General features: G+C 37.0%; 2 protein-coding genes across 2 annotated transcripts; both read left to right on the top strand.

The window, feature by feature from the left end:
• The first annotated feature begins 2,938 nt into the window (after positions 1–2,938).
• Positions 2,939–10,094, top strand: LOC139949881 (uncharacterized). Its single transcript, XM_071948443.1, has 2 exons — positions 2,939–3,062; positions 7,489–10,094. The coding sequence occupies exon 2, from the start codon at positions 7,516–7,518 to the stop codon at positions 9,313–9,315; it is 1,800 nt and encodes a 599-aa protein (XP_071804544.1). The 5' UTR covers positions 2,939–3,062; positions 7,489–7,515; the 3' UTR covers positions 9,316–10,094.
• Positions 10,095–15,187: 5,093 nt separating this feature from the next.
• LOC139949427 (uncharacterized) lies at positions 15,188–21,358 on the top strand. The gene is made up of 2 exons (XM_071947756.1): positions 15,188–15,315; positions 18,889–21,358. Exon 2 carries the CDS (start codon positions 18,920–18,922, stop codon positions 20,639–20,641), a length of 1,722 nt encoding a protein of 573 aa, XP_071803857.1. The 5' UTR covers positions 15,188–15,315; positions 18,889–18,919; the 3' UTR covers positions 20,642–21,358.
• The last annotated feature ends 1,151 nt before the right edge of the window (positions 21,359–22,509 follow it).

Genomic DNA, 22,509 nt, shown 5'->3' with positions numbered 1-22,509 from the left:
ATCATCCAGCTACATGTAACTATTCTGAGTGGGTTAAAAACATCTTCACAAACCCCCATCACAAAAACAACCAATATCATTAGAACAAGTGAAATGCATTGTTGACAAATTCGGAAATCCTGACGAAAATATGATGCAACTAAGAACGGCTTGCTATTTTTCCATTAATTCGGCTCTCCTATTTAGGCACAACGACATGGTACAACTCAAAGCAAGAGGATTACTAGGCAGGGTTTAATCTTACCAAAACTCATAGGCCTGCTGGATAAAGAATTGCTATAAACAATTGTAATTACTGGGATTACTCAGAACAGCCTATTGAAGAAACACATTAGAAGCAAATAAAACTGACTTACAATGTGAATAGTTAACGATATGTACACCACCTTAAACTGTGAATGACTTTAATTAATGTCTGGAATTTCCAGGGAGATAACCGAAAGGCTAGAAGAGACAGCTTTTTAGGTGTTTGGGCCAACAGCCCGGAACACCTTCTAGTTCTGTCCATTTTTTAAATTTTTTATTTTATTATTTTATTGACACTTCTTCTTCTTCTCTACGTCCCTTGTCCGCTAACAGAAACATCTTTCCAAAGAACTGTTTTTCATGCGTATGAGCGCAGCGAAGGAGCATGAAATTGATAGTTAAGGAAATGCCCTATTCATCCTAAGAGGAAAAACCACAGTTAACATATTTTTTTCTATTCGTAGAATGGATGAGGAAAAGCATAAACCATTCATGTCTTTTTTCTTCCTATGATGGTTGAGGCATTTCCTTAACCATCCTAAGAATAAAAAACATTAAACATGTATTTTTTATTCCTATGATAGTTAAGGAAATGCCTCAACCATCCTAGGAGGAAAGATAGAGTTGCTATGTGTTTTTTAATCATATGACGGTTTAGGAAATGCCTCAACCGTCATAGGAAGAAAAACAGATGTTAACATGTATTTTATACTCCTAGGATAATTAAGGAATTGCCTCAACCAACCTAGAAGGAAAAAACACCTATGTATTTGTTTTTACTTCTTAACTAGGATAGTTAAGGAAATGCGTCAACCATCCTATGAGGAAAACACAGTTGCCATGTATATGTGTTTTTGTTTCCAGGACAGTAAAGGATATGCCTCACCTACATGTATGCTATAAAAAGGACTGTGAAGTTTTTAAAATCCTAGTTTACCTGAGCAAGTTATATTGGATTATTATCTTTAAACAGTGTAAGTTTTACAGTAAATCTTTAGGCTTCAGGGCTGAAGTCTTTCTGACAGATTCAAATACTTTACTGCGCAATAACCTCTTTTTTCAAATCCTACGTGACTTCAGAGGGAGTCTTTAATTCTCACAATGTGTTAGACCATCAACAGCTCTCCATTGTTCATTATCAAGTAACTTGTTAAGCTAGTATGTATTTTAACAGCTTCATTACAAGCCTAGCTTCTGTAGTGTGGGGACATTGGTAAAAGAGTGTAGGGACACCGGTAAAGAGTATGGACAGCTGGTTGTTGGACAAAAAAAAAAGATGTAAAAAAAATGTTTTAAAACGGTCAAGCTGTACCAGTTCACACATCAAGTGAGTTGATTGTAGTTGTATTTTGTCGTCCACTTTGAGGCATTCTAGACTTGCTGTCAAAGCCCAGTCCCCTCTTCACCACACGTTCATAACTGGACAACGGACATTTATGATACCATATGCAACCCCCTCCCCCTCTCTATACTCCCCTTTACATAGCCTTTCCACATGGACCATCCTTTTGATAGTTGCATCTCAACTTGTTGTTACGTTCAGCAGCTGTTTTCTTGTACCATTATTTGCACATTGTTTTGAATTTGTCTCTTACTCATCTACAGCCTCTAGATCCTCTCCCACTTTGTCAGTCGTAAATTTGTTAAGATAAATCCCAAAAGGACCACTTACCCTTTCATGAAATGGAGCTCCAAGAGATCGCAGTGCCATCCATCTTGTGAACAACCAACATGAAGACTCTATTGTCATGAAGTGTGAAGCTGCTGGCTCCCCCATTTCCACTGGTTCATCCAAAACAAGTTCAATTGCTGCAATGGACAAACAAAGAAGACAACATTTGTTTTGAACTTTTCTAAAGGTGAAGATTTACATGTATAAAAATAGATGACCCTTTAATGAGCACAGTGTGGATCAGAACAGTTTCACACTTAAGCTTTGCTAAGACCAACTTGCATCAACCTGGCCCAATAGTCAACAGTCACAGGTCATTCATTCTACAACTTATGAGGGGCTTAAAGTCTACAAAAAACCTAAACCTGTAAAATGTTTTTACAAAAATTATCTTTGTAAAAGAATTAAAAAAACATGGGAGTCCTAAACAAAGTGAAACTGTGGGGCTGGGTCTACAAGGGTGAGAGTTAACTTTGGTCTGGGGGATAGGATAGGGCCTAAAAGGGCTGGGTCTGGGGCTGTGATGGCTGCATGGACAGAAGTTATTTTTCAAAAGTTGTTATTATTCCAAAAAAGTTGGGGACACAAATTAGGGTAATCAGTTATGCACACCAAAAGGCCTATTTAGTGTTTGTTTGGTTGTCCACAGTTTAGAAAATTTTCCCATTAAGGGAACTCTGCAAGCTCCCACAATAGGATGGACGTAAATGCCAAGCTGGCAACAGCCACCCTCTTTCACAACACAAACATACACAGTCCCAGCTTTATGTGAACCGGTCAGAGGTTAATAAAATAATAATAATAAGACTTGTAATGCGCACATATCCATCCTGCTGGGTGTTCAAGGCGCAGGTTAAGGTCATTGTCAAGTCAGTGTGTAATGCAGTACTGTACAGGAAATGACAATACATCACATAGCACAGCGTTCAACACAAAGGCTAAATATAGAAACGGGAATTCCCACATAATTATAAAAAATACATAGGGCTTGGTGTGGCATCGTTGAACGATATACAGAAAGCAACCATTCAGTGTGTTGTGCCAACATCTAACGGATCAATGCTGGAATGTACTCTTGAAGACTACAAGATTTTATGTTTCATGCCAGTTGATGTTTCAAGCCATGTTCTTTCATTAAAAACCAGTAAGTTATATAAATGTGTCAAAAACAGGGTTTATATTATAAAATGCTTTAAATATAATTTCTTACACAGCAATAATTTAGTGGGTATGAACAACCAAATATAAAAACTCCATCCAAGTGTAATGGCCTGTTGCTTTTTTAAACAAGATGTACAAACATGTACTACATCTTAGATGATAAACAGCCAAAAACCCTCAAACACCACAGCATGACTTGTACAGCCGATATTGTGCAGCATCTCCATGTACAAAAAGATAGTGGCTTATTAATACAGAGATCAGGACATGTACATGTATTACTGATTTACAATGGCAACCAGCTTTGATTGGAATTTATGTTTTTTGGGATTTTTCTTTTGGAGAGCTGCACAGTGTTGTTTTCAAGTACATGATAATTACTGTGTATGAAAATATGTACAAGGTAACTTTTGTGTATCAACACAATATATAATCATACACAATAAGTCCAGAGTAGCTATAATGTACGTAAATGATGGTTGTCATGAATGTACATAATTATTGTCATGTACATACATGTACACACTTTATATAGGATTAAAACAATCAAATGGTTTAAAACAAAAAAGCCACTTGAACATTTTTATTGTTATTACTATTTTTTTTTCTTTTCTCTATAGTAATATCGGATCCCATTAATTTCCTGTTTATTTTCAAAAATGATCTCAACAAAGGATAAAATTAACAATTCTGAATCCATCATTCTTGGAATTCTGGACATGATGAAATTATGTGAACATACTAGCTTCAAATTCCTCCATCAGGAATAAATATGAAAATAGTTTGTCTATATCAAATGTGTCACACTTGTATAGGACCTTTATACGCTGGACTTTTTTTCTGCATTGTTTAAATAGAAAGAAGTCCAACCTTAGCCTTATACAACATCCAAACAATTATAAGCAGAAAATGCTGCTTAGCAAATGACTAGGCTAAGTATAAAATGAGTGGAGCACGTGTTGCAACAGTAAAAACTAATGACAGAATCTTTGTTTTCATAGGCTTTATGCATATTTGGGATACAGTACAAATTGGTATAATTTGATATGCAATCAAAAATACTGTTCAGCTAATGCTGCTCAGGAAACTCTTTTTGCTAAGAAAGAATTGACACGAGTAAGGCACCAGTGGCAACAAAGCTTAATGAACTGTTGGCTGGTAAACAGTTTCTGCTAAGCAGGATTTTTCTGCGCTTAGCAAAATTGTATGTTAACATGTTTTAATAAGTTGGGCCCTAGGGAACACCAGACAACTAATGTATGATCTGCATTCAACAGTACTCAGTCCAATAGCTTTTTACAGTAAAAGGACACTTATGCATTGACTCCCAAATTGTTGTCCTCTGGGTCATTCCGTGTCAAATCACCCAAAAAAAGACAATTTTAAACCCCTACCCTCTTTAAATTTGCTCAAATGATGTTGCTAGAGGTCTACTAGCCTCACTTGATATACATACGTATGGACATGTATGTTATGTACATGTACTTTGCGTAGGAATAGGCAAGTAGGGCAACTTTGAATGGAGCTTGAAGGCAAGCCAAAAATATTATAACTCTAATTTTTTGATATTGTGGAGAAAACATATGGGGGTAAATTTTCACCAAAGTTCATCTCCAGATCACGTGATCTACAAGGTCAAATTCAAGGTCAACAAAGTAGAGGTCAAAAGGTTATCATACCTAAACATGTTCCTACAAAAAAATAAAGACATATTTGGAAAGCTTACACCATTTCCTTTTCAAAGACACCAATTTCAACAAATTTGACCCAATGGTTACCGATTTATGGTTGTTTAAATGTCAGAGGTCAGGTGCATTTTGACCGAAATCAACGAGAAAGTGCATGCCGTAGCACGAAAACCGTTTATCGGATAGAGCTGAAATTTGAAATTTGAGCTTGTTGAGCCATTATTACCCCATAAAAAAAATTTGAGCAAATTTGAAGAGGGTAGGGTTTAACCCATTGGGTGATTTGACACGGAATGACCCCTCTGCTCAATTTAAAACAGGGGAATTCCAAGGCTCGTTGAGTTATTTTCCCTTCAAATATAAACACTTTTTAAAATTCAAAAGGTTCGAGCAACAACCTTAAGGTCACCTGGAAGTTGTATTTTGTCAAGATCAAGCTTTTGCCACTAAAATATGTGTTTTTATGAGTAGAACATGAATAAACAGTTAACTAAGGTTCAAAAAATTTAGTTTCCATTTTATTAACAAATTTAAAAGTAGGCCCGACCCGAGAGGGCGCTGTTCGTGCTGTCAATCGAGGCGCGATGTTTGAAGCACGGCGGCTTGAAGTGTTTGCTGCACAGCGATGGAAAAGACATCCGACCGGACCACTTTGCAAACTGACCCCATTTTTAGTTGTTTTGCTGCCTCAAGCAGCAATACATCAGCAGCAATACACGTGGTCGACATTGCGGGAAAAATGCAAGAAATTAACCTTTTTTTCGAAACGTACAAACTCACGACTAGGACTTGCATGTACTAAACATTCTGTCTCCTGTTCCCTCGCTCAATGTTGATTGGAGCACCGAAGACCGCGTAAGAAGAGCCAGGAGAGCAAATACTGAAAGGGGGCATTGAGCCGTGGTGCCAGGGCCCAACGAGATATGGTCGGGATTGTCTTGAATTAAACAATCAAATTACAAAAGACGGCTTTAAAGACAGCGCACACTTTTGGTAATTACTAAAAATATCATAAAACCTTTCTTGATTACGAGTAAAGGGGAGAGGTTGATAGTATAAAACATTGTGAGAAATCGCTCCCTCTGAAATAATGTAGTTTTTGAGAAAGAAGTACAATTTTCCACGAACATGCTCTATGTGCCACATTCCATCAAAAGCACAATTCCATCACCATTCTGCTGTACTTTGCCTGAACCAGTGTTAAATGATAATTTATTTTAATTTTGGCCTATTGGTCTTTCTGAATCCGTCACACACCTTAAAGGCAGTGGACACTATTGGTAATTACTCAACAAAATTATTAGCATAAAACCTTTCTTGGTGACGAGGAATAGGGAGAGGTTGATGGTATAAAACACTGAGAAACGGCACCCTCTGAAGAGCCATAGTTTTCAAGAAAGAAGTAATTTTCCACGAATTTGATTTTGAGACCTCGGATTTAGAATTTGAGGTCTCAAAATCAACCGTCTAAACGTACACAACTTCTTGCGACAAGGGTGTTTTTTCTTTTATTATTATCTCGAAACTTCAAAGATCGATTGAGCTCAAATTTTCACAGGTTTGTTATTTTATGCATATGTTGAAATCCACCAACTGTAAAGACTAGTCTTTGATAATTACCAATAGTGTCTGACACTGTCCTTAAAAATAGTATAAATGTGCATAGAGAGTAAATATTCATTCATAAACACCCCAGACAATTTCGCTCTTCCTATTGGTAGGAAAGGCATGACACCGTGAGGTAAGGGCATGACACCGTCGGTTTTAAATGGTCTTGAAGAACTTGTTTACTCTTTTATTCCTTGCCGAGTACGCAGCTAAAACATTATTCAAAACAGCAAGGATATTTTGGTTTGGGGGGGGGGGGGGGGTTGACTATGAATGTGAATGTTCATTACTTTAAATGTATGCCACGGTGCAGGGCCATATGGTTCGGGCTCAAAGAGTTATGGTCGGGATGGTAGGTCACAACTGGTCCAGAATTTACACTATACCCTTTTTATTTTAGCTTTCAAATCTGTCCAATAACAATATAGGATTCTTTAGGGCCTCCGAAATACTCAAGAGGCAGTTTTCAATGTTGTCTTTTCTATCTATTTGGGGGGAGGGGGAGGGGGTAAGTGTGCCCTTCACAGAATGAAACAAAGTAGTACCCTCTTCATTTAAATAAAGACAAGATATTTTCATGGACCATTTTACAAACAGTGATTTCTGTTTGTCCCTGCTATATTTGAAATCGAGTTGGCTCAGTGTTTTTTTCCCTGTCTTTCACCCTGTGTGGACCCCAGTTCGATACACATGGATCAAAGCCTTGCATGTGGATTTGGTGTCAGTCCCTACCTCATTGCATGGGTTTTCCCTGGGATGATTGGGGTTTCCCTCCACACATCTCCAACTTTACATAGCTGCTCAAGTATTGCAACCTGCAAGAGAGGCATCTTGTGTTATACTTCTTTGATCTTGTGATGTGTATTGATATATATGTAACTGTATAGATATGCAGTTTCAAAATGACAATGAAAATACATACTCAATTGGTCATCATAGTACATAGAACAAAAAAAAATGCCATATGAAATCCATAAATCTAAACAAAATCTTTAACTTTATGCCAGGGATTGTAATATATTCAAGAAATCAAGTCTTGCATTGATAAGGAAAGTACTGGAATATGTAGAAGGATCTCATCTAATTGAGTCAATTTCTTCTTTTACTTCACAGATCATCATTGAAGCAACTTCCAACAAAATGGCATCCAATATAACAGCTCAGTCAGTGCTAGCAGAGATAAGTCAGGATCATCTTGAATGTCCAATTTGCAGTGGACGCTTCAAGCAACCCAAACTACTGGAGTGTTCTCATTCATTTTGTCTTGAATGCCTTCAACAACTCAGACAAAATAGTCCAAGTACTACAAGGCTTTCATGTCCAGTGTGTAGAAAAGAAACTCTTTTAAAAGAATACGGCATTGATGGTCTCAAAACAGACTTTAAAACCATTTCATTGATAGAAGCAATTGAAACAAAGGAAACCCAACTGAAACAGCAGCAAGTAAAACAAGTACCCAGTCAGGAGTTTGTTTCCAAGTGTAGCAAGCATGCTGGCAAGGATCTTATCATGTATTGTGAAACATGCATGAAACTGATATGTACAACTTGCATTGCTAAAGACCACAGAATGCACTCTGTAATAGAACTGAATGAAGCTTCAGACAAAAGTAAACAACATGCCACAGAACTTCTAGCAGAAGTAAGACAGAGCATCACGACCTTCAACATTGCCATTCAGGAAATAGACACGTCCCGCAAGACATTAGACTCTATGTTTGCTGCCACCAAAGAGAAAATCTCCAAAAAGGCTGATGAGGAGATTGCCAAGGCGGCTGCCAGGATCAGAGCGGAGAAGCAGAAACTGATACAAGAGGCAGAACAGATTTATAAAGACAGAGTCAAGACAATGCAAACTGCACGAGCTACAAACAGCAAAGAGAAGAACAAAGCAGAGCACAAGCAGGATGAGGTAAATCAACTCATGGATCAACGGCTCAAGATTGTTCATCACATAGAACAACTCTTACAAGACCTCAAAGAATACAGAGAGAAGAAATCAACAAAATTACCTGATGGGTTGAGTTATATGGACTTTAAAGAAGACCAGAAATCACTAGGGAGACTGGTGCTGAATGATGATCAACGAGTAGAATCAGCAACTTCTGCTCAGGCCACAAAGCCAACATTTCAATCCATGAAACACTTCAAACAAGATAAATGGACATTAAAAAAAGAAATTAATAAATACAAGAACATAAAAAGACAGATGGTGGAGATTAGTGCATGTGATGTTGCTGCAAACTCTAATAGTGATATTGTTGTGGCAGATAGGAACTATAACAGCTTGATAACAATACCAGCAGAGAGCAATACTCAATCCTATAGTGTCCCACAAAAACTATCAATCCAACGTATTACCAGATTACGCAGAATGACTGTGAATAAGAATGATGAGCTCATTGTTCTAGATGACAAAACAGTCAAGATCTTCAACAGGAATTATCAGCTCCTCCATCAGTTCAATCCAGGCAGTGAACCATCATGTATTGCAGTGGATGACATCAATCTGATAGCAGTGGGTTATTATGACAAGGCAGAGATCTCTCTACACAAACCAGATGGATCCCTCATCAGAACACTGTCTGCTCCAGGGATTGGTGGATACTTGACTACCTACAAACAGAGACTCATCTACACCAACTGGAATGACAAGAAGTTGGTATCAGTAACCTACAATGGTGGAATGGTATTCTCAGTAAATATCAATCAGTCTGGGTGGCCTCATGGTGTGTGTTGTGACAAGGATGGTAGCATCTATGTTGCTGTATGGAGAGGACCATTCTCATCACTAGGTGAGATCCATCATTACAGTCCTGATGGCAAGTACATTGGATGTATCATCAAGGATTGTGCTAAACCCCATGGTCTCACATTCACACCAGCTGATGATCTGGTTGTGGCTGCAGACAATTCAGTTCAAATATATCAGCATGAGTAAAGACATCAACAAACATTATGCAGGAGCGCAATCACGATAACTTTCAAGCTGAGATAAACATTTCGACAACACAGAAATTACAACTGATCACCATTAGATGATCAGTTGTATCATTTATAAATAATAGTCAGTTCTCTGGTTTATCAGTTTATATAGTATATAATCTTTAAAGTTAAATCAAATTTGAATCCTTTGAGGTTTTGTTGTGGCATTTCTGTGACTTAACAACCCCTCTAGCACCAGTAGTACTCATTAAAACTTTAATGAACGACCATACTTTGGTAATTAGTCATAAAATTATTGGTGCTATAAACTTTCAGCTAGTAAAAACAGATTTTGTTATGTGGTAAAGGAAAATAAGTCAGTATTTAACTTTGAATTTGAGAAGCGTTACTGACAGTAACGGTTTTCAGATTATGTGTTCCTAATATGGATTATTCATCCTGCCTGGACATAATCACTCTGAATTTTAGGGCGATATCTCAAACACGAACACTCATTGCAAAGAAATGTTCACAGGTTACATGGATCTCATAAACAGGAACACTTCATTGAAATGAAATGTTCACAGCTTACATGGATCTCATAAACAGGAACACTTCATTGAAATGAAATGTTCACAGCTTACATGGATCTCATAAACACGAACACTCATTGAAATGAAATCTTCAAAGGTTACATGGATCTCATAAACAGGAACACTCATTGAAATGAAATGTTCAAAGGTTACATGGATCTCATAAACATGAACACTCACTGATATGAAATGTTCAAAGGTTACATGGATCTCATAAACAGGGACACTCATTGAAATGAAATGTTCAAAGGTTACATGGATCTCATAAACAGGAACACTCATTGAAATGAAATGTTCAAAGGTTACATGGATCTCATAAACATGAACACTCACTGATATGAAATGTTCACAGGTTACATGGATCTCATAAACAGGGACACTCATTGAAATGAAATGTTCAAAGGTTACATGGATCTCATAAACATGAACACTCATTGAAATGAAATGTTCAAAGGTTACATGGATCTCATACACACGAACACTCAATGAAATGAAATCTTCACAGGTCTTGTATATATCTACAATTATCTAAATTGGATGAAATGGAATGTTTAAGAGATTCAATTTTCATCCAATACATGCAATTACAAATAATTGTAGACTAAACATTCACTGTAACTGAAGAAAAATGCAGATTTGTGTAGTTTTTTTAACGAGACGTCTCTCTGTTACAGTGAATTTGTTATCAAAGTGAACTAATTGACTTAATTGTTTTTACCATTTTATCTCCAGTAACCATAGATTATATCGTTATTAAGTTTGTAAGAATTTAACTTTGGAACACATGTTCGGGCAATATAGTTTTGCAGCTTTAATTTGATGTCAACTTTGTAACAGGTAAAATGTTTGGTGTTGAGTGCAACCCTGGAGAAAGTCATCCCATGCATGTGACTCTTACTGTTGTTAGTCACAGCAGCCTTAACCAAACTGCATGTTTTGGCAGTTTGTTTGTTTGTTTGTTTGTTTGTTTGTTTGTTTGTTTGTTTGTTTGTTTGTTTGTTTATCAATAATTTGCGTATCAAGATTTTTGCCTAAAGCTAGAGAATCTCTGTTGCTACTCTTAAAGACACTGAACACGTTTGCTAATTGTCAAAGACCAGTATTCTCACTTGGTGTATCCCAACTATGCATAAAATAACGAGCCTGGAAAATTTGTTCTCAATTGGTCATTGGAGTTGCAAGATAATGATGAAAGAAAAACACCCTTGCTGTACAAAATAGTGTGCTTTCAGATAGGAATAAAAGGCTTCTTCTGACCAGAAGTCTTTTAATTCTAAATTTAATTAAAAAATTACCTCTTTCTCAAAAACTACATTACTTCAGAGGTAGTTGTTTATCACAATGTTTTATACTATCAACAGCTCTCCGTTGCTTGTTATCAAGTAGGGTTTTATGCTAAATTTTGAGTAATTACCAAATGTGTACATTGCCCTTAATACATGTACCTCTTTGGACTAAATGTATACTGCATTTCATGTACTCTTATTTAGTTTGTATGTGTTCATGGCATAAAATCTATGGTTAAAGTAACAAGAATCAGTCATTAATTGTTTTACCTGTTTTGCTTTTCTATATTTTAAGTAATTCCTAATTTGTATGCTATAAATCCAAGTTATAACTAACAGAGAGTAAACATTGAAATAAATATTATAATTCAAGTCACAGCTTTGTTTAATAGCTCCTTATCACTTGGTGAGCTCATTAGTCTACATGTACCAGTTTAGATCTACTCTAAAATGAGGAAGGTGGACAACCATCTCAACTGCCTCAGTATTTCAATATGATTCAAACTTGCTCCTTGTCACTGGGTGAGCTCATTGGCCTAGCAGTTATGTTCTACTTTAGAATGAGGAAGGTGGACTACCATCCTAACTGCCTCAGTGTTTCAATATGATTCAAACTTGCTCATTGTCACTGCCTAGCAGTTAAGGGCTAGGTCTAGGGCTAGGGTTAGAGTTTGGGGTTAAAAGTTTGGGGGGAAAAAAACGTATTTTTTAATTAATTTGCATGTCCCATACTGTGGCGATTGCAAGTTTCCATGAGCTGTTGAAGCAATGAGGCACCAGAGAGGTGGTGGAAATTCACACACAATGAATTGTGGAAAACGTGGTTCACTTATTGCAGGGGTAGTGAAACCTTCCAGTATGTATGATGTAAACCAACTGATGCAGTAACGCAGTATGCGGTCAACATTAATATTCTTGGGGTTGAACAAAGAATTGACTAGCTGTCGCTTCCAAGGTTGTATCGTATTGTGGGTGTGATCCCTGGCTACACAGCTATACGGTTGTATGGCTTCTGACTGGCACCCCCAAACAAAGATATTGACAAAATATGGACACAGCCAACATAGGGCTAGATAGCTCAGCTGGTAGAGCGCCGCCACGTTAATCCGGAGGTCGTGGGTTCGAATCCCACTGTAGTCAATTCTTTGTTTAACCCCAAAAATCATTTCAAAATTTACCCAGTCAGTTTCCCTTGTGGTTTATATTGATAACATTATTATTCCTCTTCTCGAAGTTCTGATGTTATCTTCAAACATTATTATGGCGGAGTATTCATTGTTTAATAAGCACATCAGAACTCCATGCAAGAACTAAAACAGTCAGTTCAGAGAGTGAGCGAATTCCTTGTGCACGTGCATCATGTGCGTGTAAACAACATGGCGTACAACATACACAACACATGAATCACATCAAGACAATTGTTTGAAACAAGTATTGAGAATAATCACGTAATGATCGATAGTTAACACATCTTGAGAGCAACTGAGAAGTAGAGAACAGTGTTTTTTTTTAGCATGATTGTCATGACTGATCTTAACTTACCAAGTTTACTAAGTTTTTTAACTACGAGCCAAGATCAAAATGGAAATGCCTCAACCGTCATAGGAAGAAAAACAGATGTTAACATGTATTTTATACTCCTAGGATAATTAAGGAATTGCCTAAACCTACCTAGAAGGAAAAAACACCAACTATGTATTTGTTTTTACTATTTAACTGGGATAGTTAAGGAAATGCGTCAACCATCCTATGAGGAAAACACAGTTGCCATGTATATGTGTTTTTGTTTCCAGGACAGTAAAGGATATGCCTGGCCTACATGTATGCTATAAAAAAGACTGTGAAGTTTTTAAAATCCTCGTTTACCTAAGCAAGTTATATTGGATTGTTATCTTTAAACAGTTTAAGTTTTACAGTAAATCTTTAGGCTTCAGAGCTGAAGTCTTTCTGACAGATTCAAATACTTTACTGCGCAATTACCTCTTTTTTCAAATCCTACGTGACTTCAGAGGGAGTCTTTAATTCTCACAATGTGTTAGACCATCAACAGCTCTCCATTGCTCATTATCAAGTAACTTGTTATGCTAGTATGTATTTTAATAGCTTTGTTACAAGCCTAGCTTCTGTAGTGTGGGGACATCGGTAAAAGAGTGTAGGGACACCGGTAAAGAGTATGGACAGCTGGTTGTTGGACACAAAAAAAAAATGTAAAAAAAAACGTTTTCAAACGTTCAAGTTGTCCCAGTTCACACATCAAGTGAATTGATTGTAGTTGTATTTTGTCGTCCACTTTGAAGCATTCTAGACTTGCTGTCAAAGCCCAGTCCCCTCTTCACCACACGTTCATAACTGGACAATGGACATTTATGATACCATATGCAACCCCCTCCCCCTCTCTATACTCCCCTTTACATAGCCTTTCCACATGGACCATCCTTTTGATAGTTGCATCTCCAACTTGTTGTTACGTTCAGCAGCTGTTTTCTCATACCATTACTTGCCCATTGTTTTTTAATTTGTCATTTACTCATCAACAGCCTCTTGATCCTGTCCCACTTTGTCAGTCGTAGATTGATTAAGGTAAATCCCAAAAGGACCACTTACCCTTTCATGAAATGGAGCTCCAAGAGATCGCAGTGCCATCCATCTTGTGAACAACCAACATGCAGACTCTATTATCATGAAGTGTGAAGCTGCTGGCTCCCCCATTTCCACTGGTTCATCTGGTTCATCCAAAGCAAGTTCAATTGCTGCAATGGTAAAACAAAGAAGTCAACATTTGTTTTAAACTTTTCTAAAAGGTGAAGATTTTTACATGAGCTACATGTAATAACGAATTATTACACAGTGTCGATCAAAACGCTTTCACACTTGCTTTGCTAAGAACAACCCGCATCAACCTGGCCCGCTAATCAATAGTTACAGGTCATTCAATTTATGAAGGGCTAAATGTTTACAAACAGTAAGGCCTACTGTAAAATGTTTTTATTTAAATCATCTTTAGAAAAAATGCCAAAAACATGGAGTCTAAAGAAACAGAGTGAAACTGATGTGGGGCTTAAGGTCTAGCCAAGGGTGGGAGTTAACTTTGGTCTAGGGGGTAGGGTGAGGGCCTAAAGGGCTGGGTCTAGGGCTCTAAGGGCTGCATGGACAAAAACTGATTTTTCCAAAGTTGTTATCATTTCAAAAAAGTGGGGGATACAAATTAGGGTATTCAGTTTGGCACGTCAATTTAGGCCTAGAGTGTTTGTTTGGTTGTCCGATGTTTCGAAAATCTTCCCACTAAGGGAACTCTGAAAGCTCCCACAATAGAATACATGAATGCCAAGCTGACAACAGCCAATCTCTTTCACAATACAAACACAGTCCCAGTTTTATATGAACCGGTCAGAGGTTAAGGTTATTCGTCAAAGTCTGTCAGTGTGTAATGCAGTATGAGTATCTGTACAGTAAATGACAATACATCACATAGCACAGTGTACAACACAAATGCTAAATATAGAAACTGGGAATTCCCACAAACGAGAAATACATAGGGCATAACACAAGTTGGTCCCGTCCCAACTCTAGAATCAACCAAACTATAGTTGGGACCAGTCCCAACTTGAGTATAACTGGGTTTGCCTGATTGTGTGAAAGAAACTGTGCACAATGCACCCGTCATAACACAAGTTGGACCAGTCCCAACTATAGTTGGGATGATTATTAAGTTGGGACACAACCTACACACAATGCGCAATGTACAGCCAATGAGGTGATCCTACAATAACAAACCCAAGCCCCATACACCCACTCATTTCATAAGCATAGAACCAGCCAGTGTAAATACATGTAAGACCTTAGTGACCTGAACACAACAGTACAATATTGATATTTATCATAAGAATACCCTGTCTAGTTTGAATCTGAAAAGCTGACTCAAAGTTATCCATGCATACTACACTTCATTCACACAACACAAAGACTTAAATATAGAATTTGGTATTTCCACATTTGCAATGTTCACAGTCAGACTTATACCAGTACCAGGTAGGGAGTGTCACTGTGCAATAGTCCACTGGATCATTGCTTGAATATCCTACTCATCTAACAGATTGGATGTTGTGTTTCTAACCATCTTCTTCTGTCATAATTCAAGTAAGTTGATTAAGACAAGTCAAAGGCAATCAGTAATGACTTTGTTCAGATTTTTATTTTGAGAAATAAATAATTTGTTTTTATATACAAATCCAGTCTTTGGTTTACACTGTATAAGCAAGGTGTTTAGGGCTCTGGACACCAAAATCAGCAAAGCAGCAAAGTGGAGTAATTGTATCAACATTTAGGCTTATTAGGATAGCAGTCAAAGTGGTACTAAATGATACATGACTGGCAGCAAAGCAGCAGAGTAGAGTAATGATGTCAACCTATAAGCCACATAAGAATAGCATTCAAAGTGGTACTAAATGATACATGAATAGCAGCAAAGTAGCAAAGTAGCAAAGTAGAGTGATGGTGTCAACCTATAAGCCACATAAGAATAACATTCAAAGTGGTACTAAATGATACATGTATAGCAGCAAAGCAGCAAAGCAGCAAAGCAGCAAAGTAGAGTAATGGTGTCATCCTATAAGCCATGTTTAGGATAGCATTCAAAGTGGTACTAAATGATACATGTATAGCAGCAAAGCAGCAGAGTAGAGTAATGGTGTCAATCTATAAGCCACATTAAGATAGCATTCAAAGTGGTACTAAATGATACATGTATAGCAGCAAAGCAGCAAAGTAGAGTAATGGTGTCAACCTATAAGCCATGTTAGGATAGCATTCAAAGTGGTACTAAATGATACCTGTATAACAGCAAAGTAGCAAAGTAGCAAAGTAGAGTAATGGTGTCAACCTATAAGCCACATTAGGATAGCATTCAAAGTGGTACTAAATGATACCTGTAAAACAGCAAAGCAGCAAATAAATAAAAAAGTCTTGCACAGGTTCAAACAATAGAAATCATTACAATATACAAGTTTGTTCCTTTCTTGTATTAAAGCAACATATGTAGAAACAACTAGGAACAAAGTGGTCCCAAAAAGGTTTGACAACTTGCAACTGCAAACTGTAACAAAGATATACTACTTGCATGCAATCAAAAAACAATTGGGCAATCCATTGTTTGTATAAAGTGATTCCCACTCAATTCGTTCATAAAAAGGCAAATGAATATTGTCCAATAAGTGTTTACAATGTTGTGCACAAGTTTGTGCAAATATTGATCAGCCTTGGAATTCCCATGATGGAAACATGTAGCCCGCTTATTTCCAACAATTACCGGAAAATCTTTGATGTAGAATTAAGAAATGTTTGGATGAGTTTGGTCATGTATTGACATCATAGTTATCACTCAGTGAGTGCAGCTAATCAGCTGCCAGGAACCAATGTCCATGGAACAATTGATCATCTTCATACACACACCCAACACATTGTAGACACCCGGTGTTTGTACCGGTCAAGTCACACAATTTAGTCGATAGCAAAATATTTGCTGTTTCATGAACTACTCCCCCCATCTTTTTTGGGAAAGATAATTTTGTATATACAATTTGTAATATTTTTTTGATTTAGTTTGTCATCCAGAGCCAGTGTCATACTTCAGAGATATACTCTTTTATGCCTATCATCAGTGACAAGATTTTATACAAGTTTCCTGCCAATACATTCATTGCAATGAGAAGTTATGGATATCAAGGGGCAAAATTTGAGACAAGTTCCAATTCATGGATACATTGTTATAATTAGGAGTTATGAACATTGACAGCGCTTAAGCTCATTGACATGTCCAGAACAAGTGTCATAATCAAGAGTTTCGACTCTAAATATGAATCGGAGTGACAATGACAACCAATTTTACCTTACTTGAAAGTCATCATCAATGCAATTTAAGGAGTTAATCTCAATCACATTGTTTCAACCTATACTCATCTTGAACCAGTGAAAAAAATCAGTAGGTTCATTCTGTTAGTTTGACTGTGCAATACATGCATGTCTGTTGTAAAGTTTAAGTCAAAGTTGTAAACTTTAGAACTTTAACTTAAATTTTACTTCACGCTTTGATTTCCTCCTAACATGCCTAGAGTCACAAATGAGTACATTAGGCTGGCTGAATGGTAGAGCTTGGTACAGCATACTATGAATCATACAAAGAAACAACCAATGGCTAGGTACAGCATACAAAGAAACAACCAATGGCTAGGTGCAGCATACAAAGAAACAACGAATGGCTAGGTGCAGCACACAAAGAAACAACCGAACCATGTACTAAATATCTGCCTTGTACACGTAGGCCTACATTATGTTTGCATGTACCTGTAGCTACATGTACCATTGTTGTATGTCTGAGTGGTTGTATTGTATCCTGAATATTGAACTTGAAATCAACTTTCAGTTTGCAAGTTACCATTGTTGCATGTCTGTGTTGCAAAGGATCAGAGTTTTTACACACTATGCTTTTAAAAACAGTAGTTCATTCAGCTAGTGTGGTTGATTTTTCTAGTAGATTTTCGTACTCAGAGTTTAAATTTTAAAATAAAATATAGTGTAGAAACCAACACTGTCTTCAATATATTCATACATTAAATGATTTGTGTTAAAGGCAGTGGACACTGTTGGTAATTGTCAAAGAGTAGCCTTCACAATTGGTGTTTATCAACATATGCCTAAAATAACAAGCCTGTGAAAATTTGAGCTAAATCGTTCATCGAACTTGCGAGATATGAATGAAAGAAAAAACACCCTTGTCACACGAAGGTGTGTGCGTTTAGATGGTTGATTTCGAGACCTCAAGTTTTAAATCTGAGGTCTCAAAATCAATTCGTGGAAAATTACTTCTTTCTCGAAAACTATGGCTCTTCAGAGGGTGTCGATTCTCAGTGTTTTATACCATCAACCTCTCCCTATTCCTCAGCACCAAGAAAGGTTTTATGCTAATAATTATTTTTAGTAATTACCAATAGTGTGCACTGCCTTTAAGGTGTGTAACGGATTCAGAAAGACCAATAGGCCAAGATTAAAATCAATCATCATTAAACACTGGTTCAGGCAAAGTACGGCAGAATGGTGATGGAATTGTGCTTTTGATGGAATGTGACACATAGAGCATGTCAAGAGAAATATTACTGTCAAAAAAAGAACAAGGATTTGTCTTTTGAAAAAAGAAATGTAGAACAACAATGAATGGCAGCTAGTTTGAACATTCAAAAATGTCTTTTTATTCTAATTCATGACAAACTCTCTGCGTCATTTTCTATGCTTGGATCATCAAAGACACCATTCTCCCTGAATCCCTATCAGCCCCACTAGCATGACACCCCAATCTTATCCAAGTCCAAACCATAAGGAATGGAGTGACATAGGATAGAATGATATTGGAGGATTGTGGTCACCTGTAGGCAAAAAGGCCTATACACAGTAAGGCATGTACAAGTAAACAAATATGCTTGAATTGCCTCTTTGTAAAATTACAAAAATGACAACAAAAATGTACATACCTTTGTTAAACTTATGAGAAGTAAATGAAGAAAGTAACAGAGCAGTAGGTTTTGACAAGCGTGTCTCATTTTGTAATCAGTGAAGAAGTGTTGACCAATGACTGAAGGCAAGTAAGATCATGTACTCAAGTCCTCCACTGATGGTATTATACATTGAACTAAATTAGCTGTTTTCTATTTAAAATCACAGTTTCACGTTTCAGCAAGTCCATCCATTCACAATGGCATCCTATATAACAGCTGAGTCAGTGCTAGCAGAGATAAGTAAGGATCATCTTGAATGTCCAATTTGCAGTGGACGCTTCAAGCAACCCAAACTACTGGAGTGTTCTCATTCATTTTGTCTTGAATGCCTTCAACAACTCAGACAGAATAGTCAAAGTACTACAAGGCTTTCATGTCCAGTGTGTAGAAAAGAAACTCTTTTAAAAGAAAACGGCATTGATGGTCTGAAAACAGACTTAAAAACCATTTCATTGATAGAAGCAATTGAAACAAAGGAAACCCGACTGAAACAGCAGCAAGAAAAACAAGTACCCAGTCAGGAGTTTGTTTCCAAGTGTAGCAAGCATACTGTCAAGGTTCTTACCATGTATTGTGAACCATGCAAGAAACTGGTATGTACAACTTGCATTGCTAAAGACCACAGAACGCACCCTGCAATAGAACTGAATGAAGCTTCAGACAAAAGTAAACAACATGCGTCAGAACTTCTAGCAGAAGTAAGACAGAGTATCACAACCTTCAACATTGCCATTCAGGAAATAGACATGTCCCGTAAGACATTAGACTCTATGTTTGCTGCCACCAAACAGAAAATCTCCAAGAAGGCTGATGAGGAGATTGCCAAGGAGGCTGCCAGAATCAGAGCGGAGAAGCAGAAACTGATGCAAGAGGCAGAACAGATTTATAAAGACAGAGTCAAGACAATGGAAACTGCACGAGCTACAAACATCAAAGAGATAAACAAAGCAGAGCACAAGCAGGATGAGGTAAATCAACTCATGGATCAACAGAACAAGATTGTTCATCACATAGAACAATTCTTACAAGACCTCAAAGAATACAGAGAGAAGAAACCAACAAAAGTACCGGATGGGTTGACTTATATGGACTTTAAAGAAGGCCAGAACTCACTAGGGAGACTGGTGCTGAAAGATAAATGGACATTGAAAACAGAAATTAATAAATACAAGAACATGACACAAACAACTGTGAAGATTAATGCAAGGGATGTTGCTGCATACTCTAATAGTGATATTGTTGTGGCTATATGGAATAATACCAGCTTGATTACAATACCAGCAGAGAGCAACCCTCAATCCTATAATGTTCCACAAGAACAATCAATCCAAGGTCTTACCAGACCAAGCAAAGTGGCTGTGAATAAGAATGATGAGCTCATTGTTCTAGATGATGAAACCGTAAAGATCTTCGACAGGAATTATCAGCTCCTCCATCAGTTCAATCCAGGCAGAGAACCATCATGTATTGCAGTGGATGACAACAATCTCATAGCAGTGGGTAATTATACCAAGGCAGAGATCTCTCTACACAACCCAGATGGATACCTCATCAGAAAACTGTCTGCTCTAGGGATTGGTAGATACTTGACTACCCACAAACAACAACTCATTTACACCAACTGGTTTGGCAAGAAGTTAATATCATTAGCCTACAATGGTGGAATGGTATTCTCAGTAGATATCAATCAGTCTGGGAATCCTCATGGTGTGTGTTGTGACAAGGATGGTAGCATCTATGTTGCTGTACGGAGAGGACAATACTCATCATCAGGTGATATCCATCATTACAGTCCTGATGGCAAGTACATTGGATGTATCATCAAGGATTGTGCTGCTCCCAATTGTCTCACATTCACATCAGCTGGTGATCTGGTTGTGGCTACAGACAGATCAGTTCAAATCTATCAGCATGTGTGAAGACGTAAACAAACATTATGCTGGACCACAATAACTTTTAAGCTGAGATAAACATTTCGGCAACACATAATTTAATTTCTTGACTAAAGTATCAGTTCACCAACATCAGCCAAGAAAATATAAATAGTAAAAATAACATGGTAAATGTCTTATTAAAGTTATTGCTTGGGCTTACATTTCTACAATTTTTCCTCTGGAATCACCTGCATGACTAATTTTCAGAAATAATTTGCCGTTTTGTGGAATATCAGCACAAACATGGAACCCTGACAAAAGCAAAAAACTACAACAGTCCGATCATTGTAAGATCTCACCTCTCTAGGTCACACAAACATTGTATCGTTTATAAATATTAGTCAGTTCCCATTGTGGTTTATAAATTAATATAGTTTATACCTGTAAGTATAAAAGGTATGGTTGTGATATTTCTGTACTTAAAGACACTGTACACTGTTGGTAATTGTCATTTAGAAGTAAAGCAGATTTTGATTGTATAAAGAATTTTGAGAATTATTTCAGTTTCAAATTATGTTGTCATGGAAAATATATCAGTAATTTAGCTCAACAGTTTGAATTTGAGAAGAGTTAATGACAGTAACAGTTTTCAGATTGTGTGTTCCGAATATTGATTATCCATCCTGCCTGGACATAATCACTCTGAATTTTAGGGCGATATCTCATCAACATGAACACTCATTGCAAAGAAATGTTCACAGGTTACATGGATCTCATAAACAGGAACACTCATTGAAATGAAATGTTCACAGGTTACATGATTTTAGTTTTCTTGTATATATATCTACACACTTAAATTGGATCAAATGGAATGTTCAAGAGATTCAATTTTCATCCAATACATGTCATTACAAATAATTGTAGACTATACATTCACTGTAACTGCAGAAAAAATGCATATTTGTGTAGTTTTCATGAAGATGTCTCATACAGTGACTTTGTTACCAAAGATTCATCACTGCAATTACCAATCTTTCTGAAAGTTTGTATATACTCAGCGCCTTGAGTACCTTGTTTGGTAGATACGTGCGCTATATAACACTTCCATATTATCATATTAAAATTAGAGTAACAGGGAGAGTGACCTAATTGACTAGACTTAGTTGTTATTACCTTTTTATCTCCAGATACCATATATTATGGTAATGATATTTGTAAGAATATAGCTTTGGAATACATGTCCGGGCAATATAGCTTTGCAGCTTTAATTTGATGTCAACTATGTAACAGGTAAAATGTTTGGTGATGAGTGCAACCCTGGAGAGAGTCATCCCATGCATGTGGCTCTTACTGTTGTTAGTCACAGCAGCCTTAACCAAACTGCATGTTGTGGCAGTTTGTTTGTGTGTTTATCTATGATGAATTCCACCTTTCATTTCATCACTTTGGTGTTCTCTAAAATAAGTTTTGGATCAAGATTTTTTGCCTAAAGCTAGAGAATCTCTGTTCCTACACTTTAAAGGCACTGAACACATTTGGTAACTGTCAACGACCAATATTCTCACTTGGTGTATCCCAACATATGCATATGATAACAAGCCTGGAAAATTGGGACTCATTTGGTCATTGAAATTGCAAGAAAATGACGAAAGACACACACCCTTGCTCTACACAATAGTGTGCTTTCAGATAGGAACAAAAGGCTTCTGGTTGAGTTTTTATTATTTTAATGAGAAATAACCTCTTTCTCAAAAACTACATTACTTCAGAGGGAGTCGTTTCTCACAATGATTTATACATGTACTTTCAATAGCTCTCCGTTGCTCGTTACAAAGTAAGGTTTAACGGTAAATTTTGAGTAATTACCAAGCATGTACAGTGCCCTTAAATGTCTTTTAGGACTATACTGCATT

This window comes from Asterias amurensis, chromosome 17 (assembly GCF_032118995.1).
Source record: "Asterias amurensis chromosome 17, ASM3211899v1".
NCBI lineage: Eukaryota > Metazoa > Echinodermata > Asteroidea > Forcipulatida > Asteriidae > Asterias > Asterias amurensis.
Note: the sequence above shows the minus strand (reverse complement) of the source record. Positions and strands in the feature narration are given on the sequence as shown.

Coding starts and splice junctions, on each gene's coding strand:
- LOC139949881 (XM_071948443.1), top strand. CDS start 7,516: ATGGCATCCAATATAACAGCTCAGTCAGTGCTAGCAGAGATAAGTCAG.
- LOC139949427 (XM_071947756.1), top strand. CDS start 18,920: ATGGCATCCTATATAACAGCTGAGTCAGTGCTAGCAGAGATAAGTAAG.